Source organism: Parus major, chromosome 21 (genome assembly GCF_001522545.3).
Source record: "Parus major isolate Abel chromosome 21, Parus_major1.1, whole genome shotgun sequence".
In the NCBI taxonomy this organism is placed as follows: Eukaryota; Metazoa; Chordata; class Aves; order Passeriformes; family Paridae; genus Parus; species Parus major.
The window spans coordinates 1557249-1567051 of record NC_031789.1 but is presented as its reverse complement, the minus strand read 5'-3'; the positions used below and the strand labels follow the sequence as shown (position 1 = coordinate 1567051).

The 9803-nt window shown below is 45.7% G+C and overlaps 1 protein-coding gene across 1 annotated transcript in view; it reads left to right on the top strand.

Moving 5' to 3' along the window:
- Positions 1 to 6345, top strand: part of LACTBL1 (lactamase beta like 1) — a 14412-nt gene extending 8067 nt beyond the window's left edge. The window contains exons 6-7 of the mRNA XM_033519364.1: positions 3165 to 3270; positions 5117 to 6345. Coding sequence (XP_033375255.1) covers positions 3165 to 3270; positions 5117 to 6095 — 1085 coding nt within the window. The 3' untranslated portion in view covers positions 6096 to 6345. The remainder of the gene's footprint in view (positions 1 to 3164; positions 3271 to 5116) is intronic.
- The last annotated feature ends 3458 nt before the right edge of the window (positions 6346 to 9803 follow it).

Here is a 9803-nt window from a genome sequence, read left to right as displayed (position 1 = left end):
TCAGGTGAGCACAGGTTCCTTTCAGGTGAACAGATTCCTTTCAGGTGAGCACAGATTCCTTTCAGGTGAACAGATTCCTTTCAGGTGAGCAGATTCCTTTCAGGTGAGCACAGATTCCTTTCAGGAGAACACAGGTTCCTTTCAGGTGAGCACAGGTTCCTTTCAGGTGAACAGATTCCTTTCAGGTGAACAGGTTCCTTTCAGGTGAACACAGATTCCTTTCAGGTGAGCACAGATTCTGTTCAGGTGAGCACAGATTCCTTTCAGGTGAACACAGATTCCTTTCAGGTGAACACAGATTCCATTCAGGTGAACACAGATTCCTTTCAGGTGAACAGATTCCTTTCAGGTGAGCACAGATTCCTTTCAGGTGAGCACAGATTCCTTTCAGGTGAGCAGATTCCTTTCAGGTGAACACAGTTTCCTTTCAGGTGAGCACAGGTTCTGTTAAGGTGAATACAGATTCCTTTCAGGTGAACACAGATTCCTTTCTCCACGGTACCATGACTTGAAACCAGGCTCCAATTGCACAGCAATGTTTTGTACTCCAGCCCTGAGTGCTCTCATTTTGCTGAGATGTAGAGTTGAGGGTCAAACCTCTTTGCTTTGAATAGAAAGACTTTGATTGCTGAGCTAAATTTAGCTGTCAGTGTGGTTCCTGATCCGGGATTCCTGGGCTATTAATAGCTTGGCATTTGCTGTCAGAGAAGTGTTAATCTGCTGCTACCTTCAGAATTGGGGAACTCCTACATGAAGGGAGAAGGGGCTCACAGGACTAAGAACTTTAACCTTCCTCAGAAACAAAGCTGCTAAGACTTGACTGAGGGATTACAAAATGTGGTGGCCAAAGACACTGCTGATATCACAGCTGTGGTATTTTGGTTAATCTCTGTAACACTTGCATTTTTCCAGATCGGAATAAATGCTCTAAAATTAGGATTTAAAGTCAAAATAGCATGTCTGCAACTTAGAGGACCTCAGGATGGGGTATAGCACCATTTGAAGCAAGCCAGTATGAAAATGAGGGCTCCCCAAGATGAAATGAAACCTGGAAAAAAGCAGATGAACAACCCAAAGTGGGCAGTGGCCACATCCCTGCCCAGCCCCTCGCCCTGCAGTCAAGGTGTGGCTCTACCCAGCCTGATGAAGCAATTCTGCCTGGTAAAGCTGCTCTGACTGCTCCTGTCACCCAGGGAGGTGTGAAATGCACCCCAGAAATGTTGTAAGGAGCATAAATCAGAAGAGTAGCTGGTTATGGCATAATTTCTTGTACTGTGCAGCCCTTCCACTGCTCCCATCACCGTGCTGGATTTGTGCCCCTGCTCAGCTCCTTTTATGCTTCTGTGTATTTCTGGATTTTAGAATGTGGCCCAAATTTCCCAGAGCACCCCCACAGGACACACCAACCCTTGGACCTTGACAATTCAGCAGAAGGAGATGCACAGTTTCCACATCCCAACTGCAAATCAAAGGAACGTTCCCAGTTCCATTTTCCCGTTTGCCGCGTGTCAAACCCCAAAAAAGGAAAAAGTTCTGCTTAGCACTGGGATCAAAGGCGCTGCATGACACGTTGTAAAGCAGGTTTCATCTAAATTCTTCCTGTGGAAACTGATCTGTAATGGATCCTCATTATCTGGGCTCTCCACTGCACATTACAAAAGTAACTCCAAAGGTTTTTCTCCTCAGCACTCGATGGGCTCGTTGCTGGAGGGAAGCTCCAGCTTGTTAAGACCTGTGATTTCCAAATCCACAGGAATGACAGGATGGGATGCGATTGTAAATTATTAACAACCTGCTTGTCACTTCAGTTAGCAGCCCACGAGGTAGAAATCAATGGCTGTGGATTATATTATGCTCTGGTTTATCGTTTCCAATGAACCTCAAGGAGACTGGTGAACTCTCCCACTGCTCCAGCGTTTTCTTTGCTGCCACTGGGGCAAGTATGGAATGAAGGAGCCCATTGTCCACTGGAAGATGTCAGTGCATCTCTTCTCTGCTCCTGCAGCTGCACAAATAACCCCAGAGCAGGGGCAGAAGCAGTGCTGTCACTCCAGCTCAAATGCCGAGTTCAGGCCAGCTGAGGAAAACGGGTGCTGCTGCCAAAATAAGAAATGGGCCTCGTTCAGCTTTGCCAGGATGCAGGACAAGAGCAGAAGGCCTCAAGCTGCACCAAGGGATGCTCAGATCCCATATTAAGAATCAGATTTTCAGAGGGAGATTTGTCAAAGATTGGGAAGAAAGGGAAGTGGTGGAGTCACCATCCTGGGAAGCATTAAAAAAATGTGAGGAGTGGCACTTGGGGACGTGGGTTGATGGTTGGATTCCGTGATCTTGGAGGGCTTTTCCAACCTCAGTGAATCCATGATTAAGACACGGTCTCTGAGCACACAATTGTGAGTCGTTTTTCTGTCAGAAACACACATTTCCCAATTCCCTGCCAAAACTCAGCATCAAAGCAAGTTGCAAATTGGCAGCAAGGATTCCATTCCAAAAGTGATCCAAGTTCTGGCCTAGGCAAGCCATAGATCCTGTGAAGAGGAGCTGGGGTGATTCAAAACTCAGGATGTTACCACAAAACTTGGCAGGTCTCTTTCTGCACAAGTTCAATTCACTGCAGTCTGCCTCATTTCTTTCTGATGGTACAAAATGGCCTTGTGGCTCACTCTGGCTTTTGAAGGCACAAAATGACCCTGAACTATGCAGTTCTTTTATTTTTATACTTATTTTTATCCAATTAACAGTTGACACATAAATTATTTTCCTTAATGACCCAATGACCCATCACCTGTGTGCTGCACTGTGGCATTTTCTATCCAATCACCTACTACTACCCAAAAACCTTTAGAAGAAGAAGATGAAGAAGAAAGAAGAAGGAAAATAAACAGCATTCTAAATCCTCCATCTCGCCTTCTGCTTTCTAAACCGTTTTAAACTCTAAACTTTAACTTTTTCACCCAGTGACTTAAGACTTTTCATGTATCACCATGAAAACACGCTCATAAATTTCATAAAATCATATGAAATTCAATGTTCTCCTGGATCTCAGGTATCAGAAACAGACTCCAGCACACCCCATGGCACTCCCATTTTGCCATTGACGCTTTCCTTTGTTCTCTCTTCACCAGAGCCATCATTTCCATGATTTCTCCCTCTCTTTGCCACAGGTCTGCCCAGGAGGCTGCGATCCACCAGCCTGCTCTGGAAGGGCAACACGCAGGACGCCCTTGCGCTGCTCAAAGACGACGTCCTGGTGGCTGACCCAGGAACCAGGTCAGATATTTTATTTAGGAGCTTTTGGTCTGGATGTCTTCTCCACCTTCAGCCCCATCCCCAGCCCCTGTAGGCAGCGGGTAAAAGGCAGCCATTCCCAAAGAAACCTCCCTCTGTCAGAGACTGGGAAAAAAAAAAGACTGTTGGAGGTTGGATTAATTTTTTAAGCCCAGATGAGCCAAATTAAACTGCTGAAGTTCACTTAATGAGCCTAAAGTGATGCAAGTTTTCAAAAGTGGAAAGGCACTTTAATTTAAACGGTTTAAATCATCACAGGTTTCAGTTAAAATCATGTCTGTGGTGAGCTGTGTGTTGCTAAATTATCTCAAAGGTCTGTGAATGCTTGTTTTAATTCCTGTAGCCCGTTAAAAGTCTGTTATCTGGGTTGCAAACACTCAAAATATCAGGGAATCATGGAATCCCAGACTGATTTGGGTTGGAAGGGACCTTAAAGATCATCTTTTTCCACCCCTCTGCCATGGGCAGGGACACCTTCCACTAGCCCAGGTTGCTCCAAACCCTGTCCAGCCTGACCTTGGACACTTCCCCACAGCCTTCAACAGGATCCAGTGCACAGCAGACGAGGGAAAGGATTCAAACTAACTGGGAAGAAACTTCCTAAGACTGCAAAATTGTTTGGTCATTAATTACAGTCTGAGATAATTTACCCAGGGTGGCTGAGGATCTGCCAGCCACTTGTGTTAGTTCTGTCCCACGTCATTACAACAGATATTCCTTAAATGAGTTTAGGATTTTTAATACCATCATCTTCTTTGGTATTTTTATTTTATTTATTTATTATATTGATTTTATTTAAATTTATTGTAACTTATCTCTAATGGTACCTTTATTTTATGATCCCCATTAATATAAATAAAGATATCCCCTCATAATCTCCCAACACCTTATTAATTGATACATTGGGAGTTTTCACTCTCTCTCCTTGTTCCTGGTTTTATTTCCCAGCTAACAGATCATTCTTCCCAAAAGAAGTTCCAATTCACTGATATAGATGTTTTAACACATTTTTCTGTGTTGAAATTCAGCTCCATTTCAGATGCAAGGTTTTACATACAGAATGTGCTTAGTCTTAGGGTAAGAATATATATGCTCACCAAGCTTTTATTCAATTAAATGGGCTGGAAAAGGTTGAAGTGGTACCAAATTTATGATCTAAATAGGTCTCAATGAGATGTGTGGCTTCACACAATTAAAAAAACCAACAGGGTTGAAAATATAACGAATTTTGAAAACGTATTTTAAAAAACATGACCCTTCATGTCTTCATGCCATTAAACTTCACTCAAGTGTGAAGACTTAAATCACTTCATGGTTATTAAAGACTGGAGTACTCGGGTTTCTTTAATGACTCCACGTTGCTGGATGCTGCTTTGTGGGCTTTTAAGTGCTTTTTAAGTGCTTTTACCATCTTAAGTTAGCTTAGGTATCTAAGTGATTATCCCATGGCAAATCCCCAAAGAGGTTTACCCGGGATTTTGAGACCTTTAAGGTGAGCACCTGGAACTCTTAAAAAGAATGGATGGTGAACAATTATAAACAGCAAGTCAGGTTATGCAAATATAGAGGGGTTGTTTCTTTTCCATCTTCAGCTCTCTCTGTGCACCAGGGCTGAACAGCTCTGCTGATATCCCTGTAAAACATTTCTTTTCCTTGATTGAACAACAAATCATGGCAACAACGTGTGGCTTTTCTCTGTCTCCCTTTCATCTGTCATTCCATAAAATGTGAATTTTCCCCCTAAAGAAGAGAGGGGGGAAAGAAGAGGCCACTTGGTATCATATCACTGATGAAAATCTGATCCAAATATACTCCTCTTCCTTCCCAGATGCCACTACAGCAACCTGGCCTTCTCCCTGATGGCTCACGTGCTGGCTGACCACGCTGCCGATGGGCAGTACCAGCGCTGGGTCTCGGAGAACATCCTGGACCGCCTGGGCATGGAGGACACCGGCTTCGACATCACGGCGCCCATCCGCTCCCAGATGGCCGTGGGCTTCTACGGCAGCCAGCAGCCGGCCCCGCTCTACGACCTGGGCTGGTACCGGCCCTCTGGCCAGATGTACTCCACGGCTGCTGACCTGGCCAAGCTGGCCATGGTCTTCTTGGGGACTTACCACCGCCGGCTGCTGGAGCCCGACACGGTGAAGACGATGCTGACGCCCCTGTTGAAGTGCTCCACTGAATACTTCGCCAACAAGACGGGCACACCCTGGGAGATTAACGAGCAGCTGGGGTATGATGTTGTCAGGAAGGATGGGGACCTTGATGGTTACTCAGCGACCTTCTCTCTCATCCCCAAGCTCCGCCTGAGCTTCATCGTGCTGATGGCGGGGCCCAGACCTCAGGGTGGGGACATTGTGACTCAGACATACGAGTATCTCATCCCTGCCATGGAGACAGCCTTCAGAGAGGCCGACAAAAGCTTGGTTCCTCCTCCAAACCCAATCCCTTATGTTGGCTACTACACCTATTCCAACCTGACTTTCTACGAGATCAAAGTTGGAATCGGTGGGGTGCTGGTCATGCAGCAGTTCGGGCCTCACGTGGAAGAGCTGATCCCTGAAAAATATCGGACAATCAAGCTCCACCACCTGGAAGACCGTGTTTTCCAAGTCGTTTTCGACAAGGAATTCCCATGTGTTCTGCACCTGGGCTCTGCCTCCATCTCACTGGAGACGCAGAACGGGCAGCTCTTTAACTTCTACCCCTTCGACCGCAAGGGTTTGTCCCCCGGTTTTGACGCCCCGGGGCTGAACACCTACAACGTGGTGCGTGTCCTGCGCAAGCCCGTGTTCTACAGCTAAACATTCCCTGCTCCTCCCTCCCCTCCCGGGAGCTGCCCCCAAATCTGTGTCTTACCAGACTCTCCTGCCTGCGTGGCTTTGTGGATGCCATTCCAAAGGGAAGGGTGGAGGCAAATGACTCTTTTGCCAAACAAATCCTCCCCGTTTTTAAGACTGCTTTTAATGACTTGTCACTGGACCCCAGCAGTGCACGACAGGCCTGATGGCAGCTGGAGATACCTGCAGGAAAAAGAGGTGGGAATGTGCTGGATGGATGTGTTTGGATTAAAAAATTTTAAAAAATTTTTTAAAAAAGCCATTAAAAAAAAAAAAAACAAGCCAAGCACTGAAGTGTCCACTCTTGTATTTTCTGTTTGATGACCACTGTGGTGATCAGCTGCTATCAGCCAAGGGCTGAGAATTCCCTGGGTCTCTCAGAAAATGTCTCCTCATCAGCCCAAGGATTTTTCCAGGGTTTTTTTTTTAAGCAAAGCTTATCTCAACAAAGCCTGGCTCACCCTGGGAAGGGGAACCGTTCCCTGATACAGGGGGGAAAAGGGGACCTTGAAAGATGTGTACAGAGGATTTGGGAGAGGTCATGCAGGGCAGACAGGACAAGGTGGAGTTCTGGGGTGGTCCAGCCAGTCATGGAAAGCAGCCACTCACAATCCTGAGTCCCAACTTCTTTTTGTCACTCTGTGCCAAAGCAGCATCCTGAGAAGATCAGAACCAGCTCTGATCACCAGGAGGGGAGGGGGGACGGGTGACCTGATTAAATTAGCAGCTGTTTTACACCAGCTTTAACAGCATTTTGTGAATTTGCCTTTTTTTTTTTTCTTTTTCCTATTTGAACTTTTATAGAATCTAAGTTACCGCTATGAATAATGTTTAAGCTTTTGTGTACGCTTGCTGTTCTGTTGAATTTAAAAATATCCCACTGTTATTTCACCCATGTCAGAGACTGGCTCCACAATCCGTACAACAAACATGCAAAATCTGCCCATCTGCTCACTTTTCACTGAATCTGTGCTTTAAAAAGTGACTCAATGTGTCTGCAACAGCCTATAGAAACACAGTGCTTAAAAATGTTTTTAGAATTACTCATCAGGGAACCAAACAAATAGAAAATGCTTCATTAACATTCCCAGCATCAAAAACAGACAAGAACAAAACTTACTTTATTGGTTTAAGAGACCAAATTCTGCCCCAAGGAGCACTAATGAAACCACATAATATTGCAATAGTGCCCCTTAAACTGTAGTTACTCTACAAGTTAAAAGGCTCTGGACCACTAAGAGTGAGAATAATCTGGCAAAATATAAACACCTACACCTCAGAACCCTTTGAACTCCTTTCTCAGTGAGTTTTAATGACTGCAGTCAGTGGAGTGGATTCATCTCACATCAAAGAGTGTAATTGGAATAAATTGATGAATCACACTCCACAAATCCCCAGCTCCCAGCTTTCTGGGATGGACCCAGGTCACGAGCATCTCTTCAGCTGGAAGGGAATCACTTCCAGAATCTCCTCTCAGGTAAGGACAAGTTCTCAACTTGCTCATCACCTTTGCCCTGAAGACATGAAGTTCACAGATTAACAGCTGAAAACAAAACAAGGTGGTGCTTGTTGGGGTCCCATTCTAACACCGCACTGGTTATGACAAATTCTCCTCCTTTGGAAGGACTCTGCCTTCAGGGTCAGCCCAGGTGAGGATCACACTGATTTCTGAAGTGCATAAAGGGATGGATGTGCTCCAATCCCACCTCATTTATGAGGATTTTGCTGCCATTCTCTTTTGCAGTTGTGTCCCATTTATCCCCAGCACTCGCTGCTCCAAGCTCCCTGTCTCTGGTCACTCCCTCACCTCTCATCCCTTTGCTCTCAGAGCCTGAAGTGGAGCATATCCCCCAAATCCACATTATCCACTCAAAAGTGCTTTTTCCTCAACATGCACACTCACCCAGCCCCTCATGGCTAATGAAAAAACGTGATTTAAATGGTCCAGGTAGAATTATTGCACAGACAGAGCTGAAATGCAGTTATATTACAGTGTCCAGCACTAGCAAAGTTGACCAAAAAAATATGAAAAAACAATAAAAATAAATTGATGTTTCATGCCCAAAACCACTCAAAGACATAAAAACAGAAAGAAAAAGAAAACCCCTTTTCCCCCTGGGCAGGATTCAAGGCCCTTTTGCAGATACAAACAGGAATTGTGGGGCTACAGCATAGCTAGCACTGAGATGACGTGTGCAACCTGTAATTAAGGGTCTAATTAATCACCACGGACACTTGGGGTTCTCCCAGACGTGTCCCACAAGGAACATCCCTCGAGGAAGACTCGGTGTGTGCAAGGTGCTCATGGCCACGCCAGTGCTGCTCCGTGACATCGCTGGTGCTCTGCCAAAGGGGCTTTTGTTGTCCAAAAACACCAAAAATAAAACTAGCAGTGCGGTTAGATCTGGGGGAGGCTGACAGGGAACGCTCGTTTGAGGTGCCAGGGTTTCTGCTGGTGCCTCAGGACACTCAGAATTTGAGTGGTGGCCTCAGAAGTCGACAGCAACCTCTGAAATTCCTCAGCTGTGCAACACAGACCCTGGGCCAGGTCTCCACTCAGCCCCACAGACTTTCTTTCACCCAACAAGACACCGAAGGCTGATTTTTTTTCCTCAGACTCTTTCTCATTTCCATCTCAAAAAATTGTCCAGCACTAAATTCCCTCTCTAGAACGTCTTTTTTGTGCTAAGAGACCACAGGAACTCCCAACCCGCTGCTTGTTGGGAGGGTTTCTCCACCCAGCTTTGGTGCAGACATTGAAATCATTTAGAGAGACACAGAATCGTTCTTCTCACCCAGCAGTTGAAGACTGGGGTGGGGATTTCAGCCCTGCACAGCTTTCTGCAGTTTCTCCCTAAGAAATTCCCTCCAACTCCAGTTGCTGTGAGGAAATCCTCACACCTCACAATGCTCTGTTTGAGCACTGACTGATTATTTTGTAATCTTTGCATATCAGCACTGAAGTGCTGCATCAGGGGATCCGCTGGGCCCAGGAGTTATAATTTTACAGTCCTTTTCCCGACAAATAACGTAACTCAGAATCCCAGGAAAGCACTAAGCAAATTAAAATCCGATGCACAATAAACAATTCAGCTTTAAAAAATACTCAGTGCAATAAATGAACCAGAACTGGCCCCGTTCCCATCCACAAAAGAAGATTAGTGGGCGCAGTGTGACCTTTGCAAAGCACCAAAATATCCAGGAGTGCTTTATAAAAGCGTCCACCCCCTTTAATTGCTGGTTTGCCTTGATTGAAAAATATCAGATATTTCCTGAAAGGGACCATAAACCTCCTGTAAATTTTGTTTCAGAGAAATGAAAATCCCTCCCTGTCAGTAACCCAGCACCCAAAGTGTGCCCAGCACAGAGCAGCTGAGTTCTTGTGGAGAAGAGATCAAGGCCACAAGATCTGACCTGGATTCATCCTCCTGCTCAGGACTGAGGGGTGCTTGGAGTTTTTCAGGAGAACACAGCCATAACTTCTCAGCTCTTGGAGAAAAACCTCTCATTGCCTCACCCCGTGTCCGCTGTGGCTTCTCTCCCTCTAGCCAGGAAGATCCTGAGATGCTGAACAACCGGAGGATGACCAAGACCACGGAATCATGGAATGGTTTGGGGAGGATGACCAAGACCACGGAATCATGGAATGGTTTGGGGAGGATGACCAAGACC